The sequence below is a fragment of the Talpa occidentalis genome, unplaced genomic scaffold (genome assembly GCF_014898055.3).
Source record: "Talpa occidentalis isolate TD23 unplaced genomic scaffold, MPIMG_talOcc4v2.1 talOcc4.5, whole genome shotgun sequence".
NCBI classification, from domain to species: domain Eukaryota; kingdom Metazoa; phylum Chordata; class Mammalia; order Eulipotyphla; family Talpidae; genus Talpa; species Talpa occidentalis.
Genome location: NW_023604861.1, coordinates 48,774,822 through 48,798,282, shown reverse-complemented (window position 1 = coordinate 48,798,282; position 23,461 = coordinate 48,774,822). Strand labels below are relative to the sequence as shown.

Below are 23,461 nucleotides of genomic sequence, written 5' to 3'. Positions count from 1 at the left end.
CACACAGCTCTCCATAGTGGTTGGACCAGTTTGCACTCCCACCAACAGTGCAGAATAGTTCCTTTTTCTCCACACCCTCGCCAACATTTGTTGTTGCTAGTTTTTTTAATATGTGCCATTCTCACTGGTGTGAGATGGTATCTCATGGTAGTTTTGATTTGCATTTCCCTGATTACAAGTGATGTTGAACATTTTTTCATATGCCTGTTGGCCATTTGCATTTCCTCTTCAGAGAAGTTTCTTTTTAGCTCTTCTGCCCATTTTTTGACTGGATTATTTTCTTTTTTTTGTTGAGTCTCATCAGCTCTTTGTAGATTTTTGTGATCAGTCCTTTATTATTAGTGTTGTGTGCAAAAGTGTTCTCCTAGTCTGTGGGGTTTCTCTTTGTTTTTGTTAATGTCTCTTTTGCTGTGCAGAAGCTCTTTAATTTGATATAGTCCCAGCTGTTTATCTTTGCCTTCACTATCACTGCGTTGGGTGATGTGTCTGTAAAGATGTCTTTGATGTGCATATCATGTAGTGTTTCACCTATATTTCCTTCTATGTATTTTATGGTGTCAGGTCTTAATGTCTAGTTCTTTAATCCATTTTGAGTTGGTTTTTGTGCATGGTGTTAGGTAGTAGTCAAGCTTCATTCTTTTGTATGTAGCGACACAGTTTTCTCAGCACCACCAAATGTTTTTTAAAGAATGAGCAAAAGACTTCAAGAAACAGGTCACAGAGGAAGCTATAGAAATGGCTGAAGATGCTTATCATCAGTCACCAGAGAAACATAATTACAACCACAGTGAGATCTGATACTCACTAGACTGATGAAAATATTTAAAACTGCCAGTACAGTCAGTAAATAGGTGGGATAGCTGGAACTCTCATAATTTGACACTGGGAGTGTCAATGAGTGCAACCATTTTGAAAAACTAGTGGACAGTTTCTTATCATATTAAATATAGATCTATTTTTTTACCCACCAATTTTATTTCTGACTGTTTACCCCCAGAAAAATGACAACATATAAATCAAGGATTTGTATAAGAGATTTCCTTGTTTTATTCACAACAAACAAAAATTGAATAGTCCAAATATTTATCCACAAGTGAATGGACAAAGAAATCACAGTGTATCTATTCAATAGACTACTACTAAGCCACAAAAAAAGATAAAATTTACTGACACATTCAATAACATGGACAGATCTCATGAACGTGATATTGAACAAAAGAAGTCAAACACAAAAGCATACATCTGTATTCCATTAATATGACATTCTAGGAGCAGGCAAAACCAGGTGTGGTGAGATTAATCAGAACAACCTCAGCCTGGGAGAGAGGGTCGGGATCGACAAGAAAGGGGTATGAGAGATTTTCTAAATAAAAATGTTTATATTTTGATGGGTTGGTTTTATGCCTACATTACATTTGTCAAAACTCTTTGAACTGCACACTTAAAACATGTAGAATTTACATCATGAAAACAATTCCTCCAAAAAATTTACCTATTTGCTTAAGTCCCTGCAACCAGGTTTCTGTTAATGAACTAAATGGAATCTTTCACTGATTCAGAGGGAAGAGTAATGTAAATGATAAAGACATAAAGAATAAAGAAATGAAGCATCGACAGGAGGCGGCATGGTGTGCAGTGTAACTTCTTCAAAAGCCCTTAAATCTTCAGAAGCATACTACAATGAGTTGCGTTAATCATCTGGTTTAATTGTATTTTCTTGTGCAGTGAGTAGGAAGACTGACCTGTTGGGTAGCAATGGGACCAGGTGTGCTGATTCCTGGGGAAGACTCCATGGCCAAGGGGAGGTAAGTGCTCAGACATTTCGCATGTTATGGGAGGAGCTTTAGAAACTCACAACCAGCAAACGGGCTGTGTGAACACAATGCATCTCAATTTTTGAAGTTCCAAGAGGCCCAAACTGACATATGAGTTAGAGTTGCTAAAGGGAGAAGAGTTATGCCTGATCGTTCAGTTCCTTTTGAGGTCCTGTTGATGTTTCTCTCCATATCCTGGTTTCTAGTAGTAAGTGCTGCATGATTGGATTTCAGCTCAAAGCAGTTTCCCCAGCGATGCAGGACCTCTTATAGAAGATCTCTTTCCCTACCCCACTTAGTGCAACCCAACATGTATGGTCTTGTCCTCTGACTCGAGGGCAGCTCCCAAAATCTCCTCTGTCCCGCAGACCAGTCTTGTTGAGGCTTCAGGAACAGTCTGAGCCCCATACCATCCGTCTGGAACACACCAACCAGTGTAGACTTATGTGGGGCCTTCACATAATTAGCAACATGATCCTGTGTCTTGATCCCAAAACCTTCATGCCATTCCCATGGGAAAAATGACAACATCCTATTATTTTTTTTTATATATATAGAGGCATGTTTTTATTTATTTGTTTGTTTGTTTGTTTGTTTTATACATGCACTGGGTACAGTCAGAAGTGCGGGAGGGTGAGAGAATTCACCAGAGCCAGAGTGGGCAGCAGCAGAGCCAGAGTGGGGAGCAGAACAGGCAGAAGGTCCGAAGTACACTGCTGAGGGGAGCAGCGGGTGGCAGGAGAGGTCTGCGTGCCATGTGGGACCCTCCTGCGGTGGCCGGGGAGCAGCCGGGGATCGAACCAGCGCCGCAGAGGCCACGGGCAGCTTCGCAACCCAGCACTCAACCGCTGCGCCACCGGGGAGGCCCAACAACATCCTATTATTAATACCCACTGCCAGAGTAGGTTAATACCCGTCCTAGGACAGCAGCTAAATATTTTTGAAGATGATCTCTGTAGTGGTGATGGTGATGATTATGATTCTATTCCCCAAACTAGTGGCTCATTCTTTTGCTTCTCCTTTTCCTCCTCCTCTTCTTTCTCAGACTGCAACTCAGTAGCAACTGTGATGGTGCTATTTATTCCTGGCGGTGGGAGCATCAGTGGCTTTGGGTACGGGGTAGTTCTTATACTGGGGCTTTCCTTTCGAGAGAAGAAACTTCCATCCTCCAACAGAAATGTACAGAAAGAGACTTCTGGCTTCCTATGCCCTGCTCTCTCCCCCATTCTCCCATTGGAAGAAGACTTGGAAGATCGAAAATCCTGGGAGAAGTAGATGAGTGCAGCTCAGCCCTGGGGGGCCCCCCTTGAGCACCCTGGTCCAGGATGCACATTTCACCTGCTTTTCCACCATTTGACCAGCTGCCATTTAAATGCAAATCCTCAAAACCCCCCAAATTCTGGAGAACCGCATTAGTTCAGAGTGACAAATGACACTTTTCTGAACCGTAATTCCCTCTAAACCATGAAGGTGACCCTGCCTATTCAGGGGAAGTCTCACAAGCATTCTTGCTTTGAGCTGCTGCTAGGCCTTTGCTCATGCAGGGCCCTAAGATGCCACTCAGCCTTCACTTGTCACAAGTGCTTTGTTACATACTAGATTTATCGCTCATCTTTTTCATTTGTCTGCATAAATGCCACTTTGCCCAGAAATGATTATAAACCCATTTGTGGATGTGGGTCCTGAAGTCACAAGGTCATGCTCCTATCTCTGGACAACACAGCATATGCTTAACTCAATCTGCTTAGATTATTCTGAACATGAAAACTTTCAATTTTATCGTTTTTGCAGAGAATTCCCATAACTCTGGGATTACAGTCACATGTACCCCCCCCTCCCTTGGCCAGGGACCAAAGACCCCATTTGAGCAATTTTCCCTTTCTCCAATTTCCTCTCAATATTTTCTTGCTTTGTCCTAAATCAGACTCCACTTGGTACAACAAAACATGTTACGAATCCCAAAGGGTTTTTGCTTGGGCCTGTCTAGGCTCAAAAAAGCAATATTTATGTCCTGTTGGTTTCCTAACATGACCTGACCAAGTTTTACCTTCAGGCTCTTTGTAACTCTCACAGAAGGCAATTACATGAGACGCTTCCTTCCATGTGGGGTTTATGAACAGGCTTTTTTTATTTTTCAACTGCTGATTTGCACTGAAGTTGGTAGGCCTCAGCAGCAGGATAGAAAGGAGAGAGATAGAAACTTTCTTCAATCTCAGGGTCTAATATCCTTTCCCCAACAGACTGGCACTGCAACAGACTCTGGTTTGTCAGCCCAACCCAAGTTCCCTCCTCAGGGGTCACTGGTTGTCAATTTGAGAACAAGTTTCAGGAAGTAGATGCAGCTCTTCAAGCTCAGAAAGGCCACTTACAAAAGTCACTGAGGCTGAGGCTGACACTGGGAAAGATTTGGCAGTGTGGCAGATGTGCTGTGAAATGGAATCTTCAGGAAAGATTTCTGAACCAGCCTGATCTGTGAAGGAGCTTGGTACTCAGCCCTCCACTGAGTTCTGGACAGAGAGAGCAATCCCCACTGGAGGATAAATGTTCCCACTTATTCCTACCCTCCCGCCTCCTCACCCAGTGCTCACTTCTGTGTTTTCTCTTTGAGTAAATGAGATCATGGTTCTCTGATATTCCCGGGCTCAAAACCAAAGACTCATTCTTTGCTGCTCCTTCACACGCATTCCCCACATTGACTGCCTCAAGGCTCTCACCACTGAGAGATCTCCATTGCCACCAACTGTGAATGGAGATGTTACTTTTTATCTGGAGTATTGCAGGCCATCTAAATCACCTTCAAACCTCCAGTCACTCCTTTTGACAACCAATGTTATACACATCATCAGAATTTTATGTGTGTGTGTGTGTGTGTGTGTGTTTAAAGAAATCCTACCCCCATGCATATAATACCAGTGATTGGTATACAATACCTTGAAATCAGACTTTTCTCAAGGCGCTCCCCGGCCTTCATTTCTGTACTAGTTAGTCACTGCTACTGTTATAGAGCAGCCCCGATATTGAACGGGTTCCTGGCTGTGGGTTCTCATCCGCGCACTTTAAAGGGACTTATTAATACTCCACTACAGACACACACAAAAGGTTAATAAAAGGTTATTTACAAGAGAAAAGGAAATAAGGAAAATGTACAACTCAGGGAGAAAATAGGGAAATAAAGTCTTTAATGCGTCCTACCCGATCCGACGACCTGGAAACCCAAAGTCACTTTCAGAGCTGGCAGGAAGCTGCAAGCTGGCGGAGAGCCAAAATGGGGGGCCCCCAAAGCCCACGTGTCTGCCTTTATACCAACTTGTCTGCTTAACCCCACCCTCAGGTCCCAGCCACCTTCCCTTTGGTGGTGATGGGATTTGGAGTTCCCAGTGTCTTTGGCTTTGACCTGGGGTGGGGGTGGAGTCCACAAAACCTGTATGGAATTTAGCTTTAGGACATCCTTTTCCCCCTAACACTACAAGATAAATTACCCCAAGACTTAGTGGTTTAAAGCAACAACAAAACACTTCTCAAATTCAGTCACAATATTGCTGGGTAATTCTGGCTCAGGTTCTCTCATGAGGCTGCAGTCATGTGTGGCTCTGAAGCCTTAACTTAGTGTTAACTTGGATCACTTCCAAGACAGCCCCTCACATGGAAGGCACATTGATGCTGGCAGGAGATCTCACCTCCCAGATGTGGGTCTTTCCTTATGCTGCTTGTGTGTCCTCATGGCAAGGTGGTTGTTTTTTCCTCAGGACAGGTGATCTCAAAGACAGTAAGAAAATGCTGTAAGAAAATCTCAAAGACAGTAAGACTTGACCTAATCTTAAGTCATACACCATCACTTCTACCACATTCAGTTAGTCACTCAAACCAATGCTGATTCAGTGTTTGAGGGGGTGAGGCGCTAAACAAAAGCATGAGTACTGAGAAGTGAGAATCACTGGGTGCCATCTCGGAGGCTGGCTATCATAATTTTCCAACATGGCCATCATCCTCCCAGCCTGCGCACCCTGCACTGTAACACTCAAAATGATCCTCCTCCCATTTCTAGCTACCTGAACCCTACCTATGCTACCAGCGCTCTCCCTACCATGAAGGCCTCCAAGATCCGTAAGTTTTGATGAATTCCTCCTTTTCCCAGTTCATTTAACACTTTTGTTTCTATTATAGTACATATCACATTCTGCCTTGGGTTATAGCTGGATGCAAATACATCAACCTCCAAAAGACTGAAAACTCCTGAAAGAATCCATAACTTATTCTCATGGTCACTCAGTGCTTGAATATGTCTTCTTTCCTATTAGGGTTACTGATCGGGTTAACTTTTGAAAGGAAGAGAATATTTCATTTAATATCATACCGTGTGCCTTCTATGTGCTAGTAATGCGGGATGGTCCTTCCTTCCATTGAGCTTCATCCCACTGAAACATTCATAAATTTACCCAAAAGACTGGATAAGTGACACCACACTTGCCAACTCCACACATCATTAGGATAAGATTGACAGTATTTTTTTTAATATTTTATCTGGAAGATTTGATGACTCAATCTACTTTCCTCTCAGTTGTTTTGGTTTAGTTTGGTTTTGGGGTTTTGTTTTTGTTCGTGTGTCAGTGATGATTCCTATTCACTCATTCGTTTACCCACTTACCCATTCATACACTCAACTAACATGATATGTGAGAGTCACTTGAGGATTCAAAGATAAACAAGATGAAGCTTTTGCCTTTAAGAACTTTGCTATCCAAGGAAAGTTTGTTCAATAAATGGTGCTGGGAAAACTGGGTCGCTACATGCAAAAGAATGAAGCTTGACCACTACCTCACACCATACACAAAAATCAACTCAAAATGGATTAAAGAACTAGACATAAGACCTGAAACCATAAAATACATAGAAGGAAATATAGGCGAAACACTACGGGATTTGCACATCAAAGACATCTTTACAGACACATCACCCAAAGCAGTGATAGTGAAGGTAAAGATAAACAGCTGGGACTACATCAAATTAAAGAGCTTCTGCACAGCAAAAGAGACAATAACAAAAACAAAGAGAAACCCCACCAACTGGGAGAACATTTTTGCACCCAACACTAATGATAAAGGACTGATCACAAAAATCTACAAAGAGCTGATGAGACTCAGCAACAACAAAGAAAATAATCCAGTCAAAAAATGGGCAGAAGAGCTAAAAAGAAACTTCTCTGAAGAGGAAATGCAAATGGCCAACAGACATATGAAAAAATGTTCAACATCACTTGTAATCAGGGAAATGCAAATCAAAACTACCATGAGATACCATCTCACACCAGTGAGAATGGCACATATTAAAAAAACTAGCAACAACAAATGTTGGCGAGGGTGTGGAGAAAAAGGAACTATTCTGCACTGTTGGTGGGAGTGCAAACTGGTCCAACCACTGTGGAGAGCTGTGTGGAGATTTCTTGACCTACTAAACATAGAGCTTCCATATGATCCAGCAATTCCACTCCTGGGTATTTACCCAAAGGACACAGAAACATCCATTCCAAAGAACACCTGCACCCCTATGTTTATAGCAGCACTATTTACAATAGCTAAGCTTTGGAAACAGCCCAAATGCCCAAAAATAGATGACTGGATCAAGAAGATGTGGTACATATACACCATGGAATATTACTCAGCATTCAAAAAAGATAAACACATGCAATTTGCAGCAACATGGATGGCCCTGGAAGGGATCATGCTCAGCGAAATAAGCCAAAAAGAAAAAGAAAAATACCGGATGGTCTCACTCATAGCAGGAATCTAGAAAACTTAATAAGGGACCAGGAAAATGAATAACTATAAGAAAGTGAAAATCAAAATCAACAAAAAACTATGAACCAGAGACACTTTTTGGGGGGGGGGGGGGCGGGAGGGGAGGGATTGGGGTCAGAATGGGGCGTTTGCAATTGTATGGGGGAATATAAAAATAAAATTTATAAAAAAAAAAAAAAGAACTTTGCTATCCAGACTTCTCTGGTGGCATAGGGGTTAAGTCTTAGCACTATCATCACTGCTATGGCCTGAGTTCAATCCCCAGCTAGTTAGCAAATCCATATATGGCACAGCAGACCTCTCCTGTCTCACCCACTGCTCCCCTAGGCAGTGTATTCCAGTAAATCCATCTGTTGTGCTCCCCACTCTGTCTCTGGTGAATCACTCCCCCACACTCCCCCACACCATGCCTCTGGCCTACACCCCAGTTCTTCTATGCATAAATAAATAAAAAATAAATCTTTGAGGAAAAAAAGAACTCTGCTATTCAGTGGAGTAGACATCTAGGTATACAATGACAATAACACAACTGTCAGCATAAGGAAAGGGACTAAATAACAGCAAATCTAGCAGTAACTTGGGAGATGCTCCTTAGTGACCGAACAAGGGCCAGAGGCTCTTGTAGAAGCTGCTGAGAACACAGGAACCAACACCAGCACATCAAAGAAAACAGCAATATTTGGACAACATCCCCTGGCCCCCAGATCAAAGAGCCTCACCAAACTCCTTATTTCTATGCAGGGAAACAGGAACAGGGGTTAATTGATGGCCACTAGGTGAGAAGTCTGTCCTTCACACTGTGGATCAAGGTGGTCAGCCTGGAGACTATCAAAACACCAGTCATTCATTCCTGGTGACAGGGAAACCAATGAATGTAGAACCAGATGTCCTTCTAAGAAGGAGGAATAAACCCAAAACACCTCTGCTATTAATTCCCATGGAATCAGAGCTATTCCTATAGTCAATGTATTTTTTTAGAACTATAAATAAGAACACTTGGGCAGCCCCATTGCTCAGTTCATGGATCCAATAATGGAATGGAATATTTTACTTCATTGCTGCCCGGAACCCTAGGACATATGATTGCTAAAACAACCCTCATAAATGCTCATTTATTTTTAATGCATGTATTTTGGTGCACATGAAATATGTCATACACATAAAAAAGATTCATAAGATGATATGCACAGCTTAAAGCTTAATAAGATGAACACCATGTGCCCTCTACTCTGCTTAAGAAATATGTCAGTTTATTATTAATAGTAAGATTTAATATTTTCTGAGCACTTATTGTATTGCAGGCACTGTTCTAATAATTTGATATATATTATCTGATGGATCTTCACAACCACCTCTCAAGTAAGTATTACTATCATCATTCCACAAGTGGGGTGCGACCTCAATGAGGGAGATTGCCTAACGACCAGAGATCGTAGTAAGTGGTTGAGCCAGAATAGAAAACGAGACAGTCTGACTCTACAGTCCACACTTTTCATTGCTACACTATTTCAAGTGTAGTGTGTACAGAATAGTGCCCCTATCAAGCACCCTGTAGGGTAAGGTTAAAGGTATCAGGCTTTTCTGCCCTCCCACCATCAGGATAGATGAGGGAACCCTGTGGTCCTGAATGCATGCCTGATGGCGGGCACCTGAAGTGGGTACACCTGGGCTGAGAGACGGGACTTTTAAGGGCGGCATCACGGAGACGCCAGCAGCAGCAGAAGCCGAACGAGAAGATGAGAAAGAAGCACAAGAAGCTGAGAGAAAAGCAAGAGAAGCAGAAGCTGAGAGAAGGCCGGAGAGCCCGGATAGAGTAAAGACTTGCTGGGGGCTGGGAGGCCTGCCAGCCTCCCGGCCCCCCAGCACCTCTGCCTGCCATATGCCTGGTGAACCCCAATAAAATACCTGCAAAAGCCACTAAGGACTCTGACTCCTCCTTTACCCGTTCAACATGGGGTCCTAGAAAACCTGCCCTGTGTCCATTCCTGCCCTTACATGCCCCTATACAGAATAGTGGGGCAAATAAAGTGAAAGTATGTAATATAAACCAACTTCTCCACTGATTCATCCCACCTGGAGGTGTGTTTGGAAGCAGAACCAGGAGACAAATGCTAGCATGGAGTGCAACAAGAAACACTGAAGGGGGGGCTCAGAGCAGGGCAGGAGGCTGTACAGAGAAAATCTTTCTCTCAGGTTCTTTGATCTCCAGAGGGGATGGCTATAGAGAAGAGTGGACCTATCAATGACACAAGCTTCCTGTTCTTTCATGGCCACTTCAGGGACACCTCAGCGGTTTAGTGACTACATCCTGTTTCCCATAAAGACGTAAGAGAAATGTTTTCTAGTTTGAACAGTCTATGAATATTACCCCAAAAGTTTTCTGAACAGTTCCCCTGTCTGTGTCCTCAGTTCCCCCACAACACCCCCGTCTCTGCAAATGATGAAAGCATCACACACTCCACCAAGACATGTGAACCCCAAGACTTTGTCACAGGAAAGGGAAAATGATTTTTTGTCAATGTGACCTGTTTGCCTCTGCATATTGGCTCAAAAAATAACACATACTTTAATTCATTAATACTTCTATGCCCACCAAAGAACAGCTATGCTAGATTTAAATTAGGCACTCAAGCTGACATTTCTCTGAATTGCTTCTTTAACATGCTCCCTTCCAATAATGATGACAAATATTTATCTCAGGGAACTTGGTTTTCTCAATTCCTCTTCTTCCTTGCAAAATCACCCTACTGGGGAAAGGCAAATACTTTGGTTCCTGAAATAGTCAACAGCATCTCAAGAAAAAGGACAGAGCAAGGCAATGTACATGAAAGCAAAGATACTGAACTCAGGCCTCTTCCCTGCCCATCCCAGGCCCCAGGTCACTTGGGAGGCCGAAGGCAGGGAAAAAGCAGGACAACTTGAACCGAGCCCCCTGGGTTATTTGACCACTCAGGTATTCACAAGTGTGAGTTGGAGATAAAACAGGAAAGTCTTGATAACTCAGGGCTCGGGAAAAGCCTTTGCCCAAGGAGGTGATGTCTTGTAATTAGCAGGAGGAAGACCCAGATTGGGTCTCAGCTATGAACAACATCCTTCTGTGACCAGGAACTCAGCAGATAGGCAGAAGCCAGCCTCACCAAAGCCAGCTGCCCACAAGAAGGACCAGCCCAGCAGAAGAGGGAAGTTCTCATCTGAAACATGGTGCTGGAGAATGATAATCTCCAGTCAGATCAGGCAAGGGACTCTGAGGCATCCCCTGCTGGCAACCAGAGAACCACTGAGAACTGCACATCTAATCACCTGCATTGTCTTTAGCAGAATTCATTATGCCCTCAGGCACCTGCCTGTCTGAGGGAAGAGGGGAGAACAGGGGTCTGGGTTGACTGAAGGTGGCCACGTACTTTTTGTGGGTCCTGGAGAAGAGTTTGCAAACTTTATTCACTTCCAGTAAAACATCCCTGGAACATATTTTGACAAATGAGGACTGGCTATAAGCACATGACTAAGCGGTACTCAGGAGCCTGAAAATCTTAGACTGTTAAAAAGGATTCAACCCATCCACACACACACACAAAGACAAAGAAAGAAGATTCTTAGTGTGAAAGAGCTTTTATAAAATTGGTGAGCAGAGAGAGAAGAGATGAAAGGCTCTTTCTAACAATACTCTGAAAATTACCCACTCCCTTGTGGACAAATACCCAGTCAAACAGGATTGGCCTAGAATGGGGAAACTGAGGCCTGAAAGATTGCCACAAGCCTAAGGCATCTTCTGGTGGGGAACCAGAAGAAAGGGGTTAGGCAGGTCCTAGAGACAGAAGAAAGACCCAAAACTCAAAATACATGTAATCTACCACAAGGTCAAGATAATGTCACTTGCACTATTGTCTCTGTTGAATCACTAAAGTCCTAGGAACAGTCCCTCTTCATGGGTCTCTCCTCCAAGTGTCTCCCTCTATAGGAAGCCTGGTTCATGGCATGCTGGGACTTAGAATCAAGGTGGCTACATGTAAGTAGGGACAGGGAAAATGGCATCAGTTCGCACTCAGATGCTCCTCCCCTTTCCAGAGATGAATCTATAACACATGACATTTTTCTAAAATGTCAAAGAAAATGTTTGTTTTGCTTTATACATGGGGTTCAAACCAAGGGAAGAGCCAGTAATGGCAGCTCATACTACAGGCACTTTTGGTCCTGGAGTTAATAGCAACATTTTCCCAAGAAGTTAACCCATGGCCCATTACAGAGCCCCAAGTCAATTGGCAGCTCCTGCCTACAAAAAACCTCGTGGGAACTAGATTTGGGCTGTGGTTGCCAAACACCAGCAAAGTTATAGGGTGTTAAGGCAAAAACACAAGGCTAAAGATGTAATGATAAAAATCTCATAAATGACACATACAAACACATATGCATCATGGTTATTTTGCATCAAATTGCAAAATTTATCCTGAAAGTGCCAAAAATGATGTTAGAGTCAGAATGATCAAGGGAGTTCTTAATTCTACAAATAATTTTTTTTAATTTTTTTAAAAGCAATTTTTTTTCTTTAAAGATTTCTTTATTTATTTATACAAGCACTGGGTACAGTCAGAAGCGTGGGAGGGTGAGAGAATTCACCAGAGCTGGAGTGGGGAGCAGAACAGGCAGACTGCCAAAATACACTGCTGAGGGGAGTAGCGGGCGCTGCAGGAGAGGTCTGTCACGCCATGTGAGACTCTTGCCTGGCGGCCACGGATCTAACCAGCAAACCTGCTGCGGGCAGCTTCGCAGACCAGCACACAACTGCTATGCCACCAGGGGAGTCCCTCTACAAATAATTTTTAAGCAAACAAATGGTTTCAATGAACACATTTATTTTCATCTCAGTACGACAACAAGAGGGCATGACCTCTTTTTGTCAAATGTCCAAAGTCAGGGTATCGGTAGAAGACAAAAGATATTTTCCATGACCCAGCTTTAGAATGACAAAGACCCAGCTTTAGAAGATCTGAGGCTGAGGTTTTGTGCATTCACAGCAGGTAAGTACACTCTGCCAGGGTGCAGGGGACCCTGAACCACCCGTGCATACTCCCTCAGGGCTCAGTCTCCTACCCTCTTCCCCTTTCTATATGTTCACACTCCTACTCCCTGCCCCTTTTCTTTCAACTTCTACTTTCCCCCTCCCACTCACTCTCTACTCCATGAGCTATATTTGTCTGTCATGCTGCACCCATTCTTAGAATAACTTCCCATCTACAGCACCCCAATTCCTCTTATTCCCACCTTTTGATCTCTTAGCAAGCTCATTGCAAATATGTTACCTCCATGCATTGAAAGCTGGTTCCAAACTCCAAAGCATCAAATGTGTTTGTGCACTGCTGTAGGTAGTAGGCAAGGCACAGATATATGAACAAGACTGGCCTCAGACAACTTCCAATCTAGAGAAGAAAAGCAAACAAAGAACTACACAAACTGAAATCCAGACTAAGTGGGCCAAGCCTGGCTATACAGATTCAGAGCCTAAAATATGCAGGCTTGGTGGGGAGTCCTCCTTCCACTCACAGGGAGGGTTCCTGGAGGAGGTGGAAGCTGAGAGGAAACACAGGGGCCTTTTGAGGAAGTTTCATGTGAAAATGGTAGGTAGGAAGTTTGGAGAACAGATGTGTACTTCTTCAAGTGGGATGACTTCATGGTGCTGGGGCAACAGAAGGGTGGGCAGAGCATGCTGGTGCCTCTTGTACAACTGCAGGACCTCGCTCTGCACACAACTGTATGTACACAGTGACTGCCCCCAGCTCACACATTTCCTTCGATTGATTGTATTCTCCAGGATTTTTGCCAAGAAGTGCAGCAGCCACCCCGGAGACTCCTCCATCTACAGCTCACAGGGAGATTACCAGATGGAAAGCCGAGGAGATGGATCTTAAAGATTGTCCCTTTCCTGACCTGGAACTAAGAATCAAAGGCACACCCAGGACTTCCAGCGTACTGTCTGCCTGTCCCAGCCATCTGCATAGGGCTTCCCCAACCAGCCTGTCTTGCAATACTGACTCATGACAAAAGGGGAGGGGAGGAAGTAAAGAGAAAGCAGATAATTCTTTCAAGAATTTGCCTTGAGCAAACCACTTCCCCTCTCTGGACCTCAGTTTCCTCATCTGTAAAAAGAGGTTTGTCTTTCCAGCTCCAACCTGACAAGCTGTTTTCTGCTTCCTTCTTGCTCTTCAGGATGTCCTTCCCTTGCCACAGGACAGGGCTGCTTCCAACTCCGGGAAGCCACTTCTCACCATCTGCTCATCATTCATCTTCCATAACTTGAACTCTTTATCCTACCCCCACACTTCTGCAGCCCAGCTCAAGATCTTTCTCACATTCCCTTTCCTTTTCTCCTTCTTTTCTCAAAATGTTGCCTTTCTCTCTTCCTGTCTAGGCCTTACAGGGGTGAAGCAACCAAGAGTGTCACCGCTTCTGCAACTTTGGGCCACTCTTCTGAGGTTTCTCTCTTCCTCCCAGTGGCCTGCAGTGGGCACTCACACCTACAGAGACAGGAAGTGGGCTTTCAAAACTATCTGCTTGGCCCTGGGGCACCCCTCAGAGTTCTCAGTGGCTGCAAAAAAGCCATTAACCCCACCTTACTCACAAAAGGGAGTTTAGAATCACTGAAAGGCCAGCACACCCAAGTGAGGCAGTTACCTCCTTTTTTAAAATCAAAGTTAAGACTTCAAAGAGGACTTAACCATGCTTGTTACAAGTCAGAAGCAAGGGCCCCTCCAGGCACCACCTAGAGCAGGATCTGACTCTAGTACCCAATGTTTGTCTCCATTCACCCCTTCTAGAAATCTCCCTGAGAACAAACTTCTAATCAGAACTCTCACCCCCTCACTTCCAAAAAACACATCCCACTATGCAAGAGTGAGTTTCTAAATGAATGTGATAAATTTATCTTTTCTTGTCACTTATGCTAGACTTCATCTCTCCCTGCATGAGACTCCTTGAATATTTGTGTTATGGAGCACTCACCCAGCATTTAATAAACACTATCTTTTATGACTTAATCCTTTTAATGTACTCATCCAATCTCCCCCAATCAAACTGCAAGTTGTTCAGGAATATAGACAGCATTTTATTCACCTCTGTAACCTTAGTACCTATCAACATGTCTAATTCATAATCACTAAATTCTTTTTTTATTCTTATTTTGGTTTATTACACACATAAAACATGTTCACGGTAGCACTGCATGTTTATTGGCTGAGTAAATCACCACAGAATAAAATACAGAGACTCCAAAGCAATTAAAGAAATGCAAATTTTAAGTGGAAGATATTCTTATACGTGTATTAAATTAAGACAAATCAATAAATTTGATAAAATGCTTTGTGGGGATGATTATAGGAAAGCAATGTGCTTACACAGCATTGGAGGGGCTCTGTCATCTGGTCCATGACTTGGAACACCACCTGGCAGCGTCTAACAGAAGTATTAAAATTCTTGTGACCTTTAATCTGGGATCTGAATGTTAATCCTGGTATGGGGCATCCTGGCACTTCTCCAGTCTAAATTCTAGGATGACTTGTTATTCCGGTCGTTTCTCTCCCTCTCTCACCTTCTCTCCCTCCCTCCCTCTCTCCCATTCTCCCTTCCTCTCTCTTCCTCCCTTAGCTGAGAATTTCTTTCTGCTCCTCTGTATGTGTGTGTGTGTGTGTGCACATGCGCGGCAACTGCATTGCCAAGAGCCATCCTCATTCTGCTCTAAAGTAGGAGATTTCTGAGCTAGACTTTGGCCATCTGTCTTCGAAGAGCCCTCTCCAAGGCCAGATAACTCCTGCTCTTGTTTATGTTTCTCCTTTCAGGGACTGCACCAAACACTCCCTGTGAAACCAGCCATTCTCTGTGAGCCATCACCAGATGTTACCACCCTGTGTACAGGGCAAGGAGGCCATCTTTTCTTCTGTGGGAGTGAGTGGTGGAGTAAAACTCAAGAGCAGATAATCAGAGGGTGCTGAGAACAACTGCCTGGGCCAGGCCACAGCCCTGCCTGTAGGCTACATCTCCCATACTGTGCATGCCAGGTGTGCCCTGCAGCCCAACCTCCTCCTATTTTGCTCTTGTCAGACCCTGCTTTCAGGAAGGATAAGGACTTACAAAGCAAGAAGACTAGGCCCCAGGTTTTTTTTTTTTTTAATTGAAAGTACTTTTTGCAGTCTGCTTTTCTAATAGTGAATTGGGACTTGTTTATTATAGTAAACTCAGAAAGCAGGTATAAGCAATAAATAAATCAACAAATACCTATAATATCACCCACTATTTACCTCCTTTGTCACCTTAATATGGAGTCTTCCAGGATTTCTTCTGTGTGTGTGGCATATAACAGCATGTTATTAAAACAGCAGGACTAACATTTTGCTTCTCCCGCACTATCAGATGGATCACATCTCATCACCACTCTTCCAGATCTCTTTCCCCATTCATGCAGCCAGAGTTAGGCATATCCTATACCTTCTTGGATATTTACAAATATTGACAGTCTCATTTTTATTAAGAATTCAAGTCCTCTCTACATCACAACTTGTATCTCTCATTCAGGGCAAAGCTTTCCCCACCCTGACACGGAGGATTGGAGCTGCAGGGGGAAGGGGAGGGATCTGTCCTTTCTTCTGTTTCCTCTTCTTCCTCCCCAGCCAGCTCTCCCTGCTCAGGGGGGAGGAGAAATCAGGGAGGAATGGGAGCAGGGAGTGAAGGTTTGTGGTGCTTTTGATTTGGCTGACACTGTTTGTTATTCTCTCTGCTGCCAAATGCCCTCTGCTATGGCAAGAAATTCATCCAAATGCTGCCTTAATTCTCTCCTGAATCATTTTTTAGAGGTTCCACAGTGATGCCTCTGCTGGGGACTTACCAGGAAGAGCCTGGCTTTGGCTCAAATGCGGTGGCACATGCTGAAGGCTGAAGGCTTGAGGCCAAACCACAATTTTTGTTGCTGAACAGCAAGTCTTTCTTGAAGGAAGAGTCCAGTGGGCACCGTCCTGACTGCCACCGATTGCCTACCTTTAGGATCCAGAAACCGAGATTCTTTTGACAGCACTGTTAGCCTATTAGCCCACCACATTCATTCCTTGGCCCTCCTCCCTGAGAAGGGAGCCCAGTGCTTTCCTCCTTAAGACAACTGAACTGAAAGGAGAGTCAAGAAAGGTTCTGGAGGAGAACAGGAGCTGGGATGGACAGGTGTCACATGCTGCTGTGGGATGATTCTGAGAGAGCTTGATTTGTATCTCTCACTGTTTAGGAAGCATAGACCCTGGTGCCAGGTGGGAGAAAAGGGAGGAGAGGGAACAGGGGGTAAGGGAAAAAGTGGGGGGAAGGGGACAGGAGGAGGAGCAACAGCAGCAGCCTGCACTCCCAGAATTTGTTGTCAAAGATGCAATTTCTATTGCACAATGATGTAAGTATAGTGAACACGACTAATCTGTGTATTTGAAAATGATTAGGATGGTGATGTTTATATTTATGTGGCCCAAATGGGCACTGAGGAAGCAGCTGTTAAAAGCCACACAAAAAAAGCCCCCAATCAGGAGGACTGCCCACAACTGAGAGACTCAAGTAGGAAGAGGCTGGTGCTGTATTGCTGCTGGAGATGACAGAGCAGAGCGGCACCTGAGAGGTCAGCTGGAGAAGGATCACCCACTTATAGGGTTTCACACAGGCTCCCTAGCAGAGGAGTTGATCTTCATGGCTGTCTGCTATCTCCCAGCTAAGCCTGCTTCCTCCATCAGCATGCACAGCCATCCTCCTCAGTGAAACCTTGTTACTTCAAGCTCCACACCTGGTTCCCCAAGGATCCAAGTTATCACAATCTTGGAGAAGAAGAATGTCAGTATCAGTTTCCCTACATCATGGTAAATACCTCAGGTTGAACTAGCATCTCTAGAATCTCATGAATATGAATGTGTGAGAAGTTTTCACCCTTTTCCCTCTGTTTCGAAACAACATTGAAATCCTATTACATACATTTATTTATCCTATTACATATTTGTAGGGTAAAGAAAATATCAGGCTTTTCTGCCCTTCCGCCATCAGGATAGATGATGGATCCTTGTCCTGAATGCATGCCTGATGGCGGGAACCTGGAATAGGGTGTGGGCATAGGTAGATGGGATTCAGCTGAGCTAAGACTGCTTTTAAGGGCGGCGTCACAGGGTGACGCGAGCAGCCCCAGCCAGCAGCAGCAGAACCTGAAGGAGAAGCCGAAGCAGAAGCAGAGAACGCCAGAGAGCCCAGATAGAGTGAAGACTTGCTGGGGGCTGGGAGGCCTGCCAGCCTCCCAGCCCCCCAGCCAGCACCCCTGCCTGCCATATGCCTGGTGAACCCCAAATAAAAAACCTGCAAAACTACTGAGGACTCTGACTCCTCCTTTACCCGGTCTGCATGGGATCAGAAAACCTGCACTGTGCCCAGTCCTGCCCTTACAATATTGTATAAATTAACTTTCACTGGATAATTCTGGGGAAAGAAACCCTAAAGTCTCTGTGGTTTCCAAAACAAAGGTTTATTTCTAATCCATTTAATGTTATAGAGGTCTCCTCTAAATGTTCTCTCATTGTTAGGGGGAAAGGATGTCCTGAGATAATCTCATACAGGCTTTGTGGACTCCACCCCCACTCCAGACTAAAGCCATCAGGACACTGGGAAAGACAAATCCCATCACCACCAAGGGGAGGGTGGCTGGGACCTGAGGGTGGAGTTGGGCAGCCAGGTTGGATATAAAAACCAAACACGTGGGCCTTGCTCTCTCTCTGGCTCGCGATCGCTCGCCTCCTGGCTTCACCGCTCCTGGCTGGCGGCCAACTCTGAGAGCGCCATTTTGGGATTCCTGATCTGCGGATCGGGTAGGACTCATTTAAAACTTTGTCTCCCACTTTTCTCCCAGAGCTGTACATTTCCTCATTTCCCCTTCCCTTGTAAATAAACCTTTTATTAACCTTTCACGTGTGCCTGCAGTAGAGCATTGATAAGTCCTTTTAAGCGCGCGGGTGAGGACCCACAGTCAGGCACCCCGTTTTGTATCGGGGTTGCTCTACAACATCATCACAGAATCCAAGCTGATAGAACAGATTCTATCTGAACGTGCCTTTCTCATAGCAGAGGGAAGAGAGCGAAAAGCTGGTGGAAACATGACTCTTCAAGGTTCTCCCACTCACATTTTATTGGCCAGACCTAATCACATGACCAAACCTAACACTGAAACTGACAAGTATAAGCCTCCTACAATCCCAGGGCAATAAACAAAAATAAATAATCCTTTTGGGGAGTGGTGGGAGAGGAGGGAGGGTACAGTTGGAAATATATAAGAATGCCAGCAATGAAGTGTTTGAGAGTCTCTTGGTCTTTCCCACATTGTGCCAAGATGGTTGCTGCAGCTCCAGTCATCATAGCAGGAAAAAGAAAAAAAGGTGGCAAAGACAAACAGGAAACTGCTAGCTGAGTCTGTCTCTTTTAAGAGTTTTATTGGCAATGTCTTTCAATGGCTTCCAGTTAATCTCTTTGATCACTCTCTCTGCAAGGGAAGCTGACTTACATTATTTAACTGCCATTCCCAACAATGTGGGGATTATGTTAGTAAGGAAGAAAGACAATACAAATATTGGGTACTCTACTAACAGCTTCTGCCACTCAAACAAAAGAGGTATCTTTAACTTTTGGAATTTAAAAACAGGATAAAGCAAGTTGACTAATGAAGCCCCCAAAGAAGACATAGTCTAGAACTTTCTCTGGTTGTGGCAGAAACACTAGAAGCTGGTCTACCTAATAACCCTCTGGCATTTTCTGAGTTCAGCATTATCAACTGGATTAGAGGGCAGAAGCAAGAAGTGGTCTGAAAAAAAGAGATTATGTGAATGTCTCCCATGGGCAACAACTCTTTGACCCCATCTGCCCCATCACCACTCAGAGAGCTAGCAGCAGCTTTTTCCCCAAGCAAGTAAGGCATTATTTTTACAACCATGTCACTGACGGTTTTGATAAGGAATTCTTGCTTATATTCTATTGCTATGAAATATTTCAGACATAAAGACCAGTTAAAGTAAAATAACAACAACCTACAGAATGGGAGAATACATATTAATCATATATCTAAAATAAGGAGTTAATATCCAGAATACATAAGGAATTCATTCATATTAACTCAATAACAACAAAAAGGAACCCTCTTTAAAAATGGGCATAGGACTTGAATAGACAGACAGTTCTCCGAGGAAGACATACAAATAGCCAACAAGTATGTGAAAAGACACCCAATTTCACTAATCATCTGGGAAATCAAATTACAACCACAGTGAGGGCCTCTCTGATGGCACAAGTGGTTAGGTCGCAGCACTATGAAGCTATCCGGCTGCCACTGCAGCAAGAGTTCAATCCCCGGCCAGGAAGCTACCCACATGGTGCCAACAGACCTCTCCTGCCTCGCCTGCTGCTCCCCTCAGCAGTGTATTTCAGTAGATCCACCTGTTCTGCTCCCCACTCTATTTCTGGTGAATCTTCTCACCCCCTGCACCTCTGGCCTGTTCCCCAGTTCTTCTATACATAAATAAATAAATATTTAAAAAAGAAAACACACTGAGAGATCACATCACACCCATTAGGATTAGCAGCTATCAAAAGAACAGAAAATAACAAATGTTGGCCAGTATGTGGATTGGAATCCTTGTGAACTCTTGGTGGGATGTAAATGTAGAGATAGAGATAGACGTGATAGAGATAGAGATAGATATGATAGAGATAGATATGATAGAGATAGAGAGAATAGACATAGACACAGACATAGACATAAAAATAGACATAGAGATATAAGGGCCTCCCTGGTGGCCTAGGGGTTAAGTCTCAGAGCTATCACCACTAAGGCCTGAGTTTGATCCCTGGCCAGGGAGCTAACCTACATGATGAAGCAGACCTCTCCTGTCTCTCCTGCCTCTCCCGAAGTGTTTTTCAGTAAATCTGCCTGCTCTGCTCCCCACTCTGTCTCTGGAGAATCCTCTCACTCCCATGCCTCTGACCTACACCCCAATTATTATACATACATACATACATACATACATACATACATACATACATACATAAATATAAAATGGTGCAGCCATTGTGAAAAACAATATGGAGGTTCCTCAAAAAATTAAAAATAGAGATCCTGTCAGTGCACCTTTGTCCCCTCAGTGACAGCCTGCTGCTGTGGCTGCTGAGGCCCCCAGGTGTGCATGCTGGAGACACTACCTAAAGGGCGATCATCTTAAAGGACATAGACCTGTGCCTGCTGGGGCCTCTAGGGAAGTATAACCCAGAATCTTTCCGCATGAACCTCTGTTATGAAGTTCCGGCTGCGGGTACCACTGCAGGTGCTTCCTGGTCTGCAAGTTCTTCCCAGCTGGCTGATGCTCATAGAGATCCTCAGGATCACACTGCTGCCATATGGAAATGCCCGGGAATAGAACATCAGCAGCTAGTGGGAGGCTCTGTGCCAGCATCATGAGCAGGAGGGTAAACTGAACAAGGTGGAGGCCTGGTTGTTGGACCAACAGCACAAGAAGACTGTAGCGGCAGGAAGGCCACAGAGCAGGATCTCTATGATCTGAGCAGATGAGTCAAGGAAGAGTCCTGGAGTCTTCAGTGGCTTTTTCAGGCTTTTATTGTCATTTTACCAGGTTCAAGGCAGGCAGAGGTGCCAGGGGGTTGGGAGGCTGGCAGGCCACCTAGCCTCTGGCGAATCTTCACTCTTTCTGGGCTCTCTGGTGTTCTCTCATGGTCTCTGCATCTCCTTTGCTGCTCTGCTCGTCCTGCTCTCTTCTCCTCTTTTCCTGCTGGTTCCTTTCGCTGGCATCCATGACGCTTCCCTTATGAGCCCAGTCTCCCAGCCCAGGTGCACCCACCTACATATGCCCACACCCCACTCCAGATGCCCGCCATCAGGTATGCATTCAGGACTGCAGGGATCTATCATCAATCCTAATGGCGGCAGGGCAGAAAAGCCTGACAATCATTTACCCTACAAAGACAGACTTCCTAACCACTGTCTACATCGGAGAAGTGGATGACATGAAGCAAAATTTGAAGCTGTGCCTGCAAAGGTGTCCCCAAAGGTGTCACCATCAGGCAGTGTGCAAAGGGGCACCATTGCATACAGCCCTTGTACATCAACACCCAAGCAAAATTTGAAGCTGTGCCTGCAAAGGTGTCCCCAAAGGTGTCACCATCAGGCAGTGTGCAAAGGGGCACCATTGCATACAGCCCTTGTACATCAACACCCAATGTATGGATTTTCTGCAGTCACCCCATAAATACATACCCTGGGTGGGTGTCGACAGGAGCGCTTTGAAACAGCTGAGCCAGTGCCTAAGGCTGGTCTGTTGGTTGTACAAGGGTGAGAAGCCAATGTGTGCCAAGCTGTGGCCAGCTCCTGCAAGAAGTCCATCTCAAGGGACAACTGATGCCAAGGAGGGAGCAGGGACAGAAAGAGCGAGAGCCCATTTGCCCTCATTTTTCAGATCACCAACTCTTAACAGCCACTGCTCATTATCAGATAACTACTACTCATTCCATAAAACTCAAACTCAAATTCTGCCCCAAGATCATGAATCCTGCCTCAATGAGAATGATCATGCTACACTGAAGCTAGTTTGATAAACCGTTGGATGTTATGACTTAAAACAAATTAAAAACAAAATTACCATATGATCTAGCAATGCACTCTTGGGTGTGTATATACAAAAGAATTCAAAGTAGGATCTCAAAGAAATATGTGTATTTCATGTTCAGGACAGCATTATTCACAATTATCAAGAGATAAAATCATCCTAAGTATCCACCAAAAGATGAATGGATAAAGAAAAATTGCTATGTACATTTTATAGACACACAGCCTTAAAAAGAAAATCCTGACATGTGCCTCAACAGCTCCCATGTGGATGAACTTTGAGGACTTAGGCTAAGTGAAATAAACCAGTCATAAATGGACCACTACTATATGATCTCACTCACATGAAGAGTCTGAAGTAGTCAAATTCAAATAAACAGAAAGTAGAACAGTTGCCCCAGGCAAAATAGAAAGTTGTTGTTTTATGGGTATAGAGTTTTGGTTTTGCAAGATGAAAAAGTTGTGCAACAGTGTGAATGTACTTAACACTACTGAACTTAGAAATGACTAGGGTGGTAAGTTAAATGTTATATAATTCTTACCACACACACACACACACACACACACACACACACACACACACACACAAATTAATTCATTTACCCACCCTGGAGCACTCTTAAATCCTAACATTCTGGGCCTCCTGGTGGTGTACGGGGTTAAGCACAGCACTGTGAAGCTATCTGCATCCTCTGCAGCACAAATTTGATCCCCAGCCAGCCAGGGGGCTAGCCACATGGTGCAGCAGACCTCTCCTGTTTTGCCTGCTGTTCCCCTCAGCAGTGTATTTCAGTCAGTCTGCCTGTTCTGTTCCCCACTCTGTCTCTGGTGAATCCTCTCACCCCCCGGCACCTCTGCTTGTACCCCAGTTCTTGCATGCATAAATAAATAAATCTTTGGAAAAAAATAACAACAAATCCTAACATTCTTCTGTACCTCCTTTAGATTTTTTCCAGGAATAAAAGTTGGCGGGCAATGATGGTGCCTTTTTGTCTCTATGACCCTACTCTCCTGTTTTCCTCTTCAGAGACATCCGCTTTTCTGAACTGTTTTTTTATCATTCCTATATGTATTTGATATTATGGCCACATGTGTATTATATACTATATACAAAACAATATAGCATTGTTTTGCCCTACCTACTACCTTTACATAAATGGCACTATACTGTACATATCCTCTCTGCAATATCATATTTGGAG

The 23,461-nt window shown here is 44.1% G+C and overlaps 1 protein-coding gene across 1 annotated transcript in view; it reads right to left on the bottom strand.

Annotated features, from left to right (window-relative positions):
* The window catches only part of ALOX5AP (arachidonate 5-lipoxygenase activating protein), a 78,078-nt gene that overhangs the window by 45,405 nt on the left and 9,212 nt on the right, over positions 1–23,461 (bottom strand). Inside the window, exon 2 of the mRNA XM_037528696.2 lies at positions 5,492–5,570. Coding sequence (XP_037384593.2) covers positions 5,492–5,535 — 44 coding nt within the window. The 5' untranslated portion in view covers positions 5,536–5,570. The remainder of the gene's footprint in view (positions 1–5,491; positions 5,571–23,461) is intronic.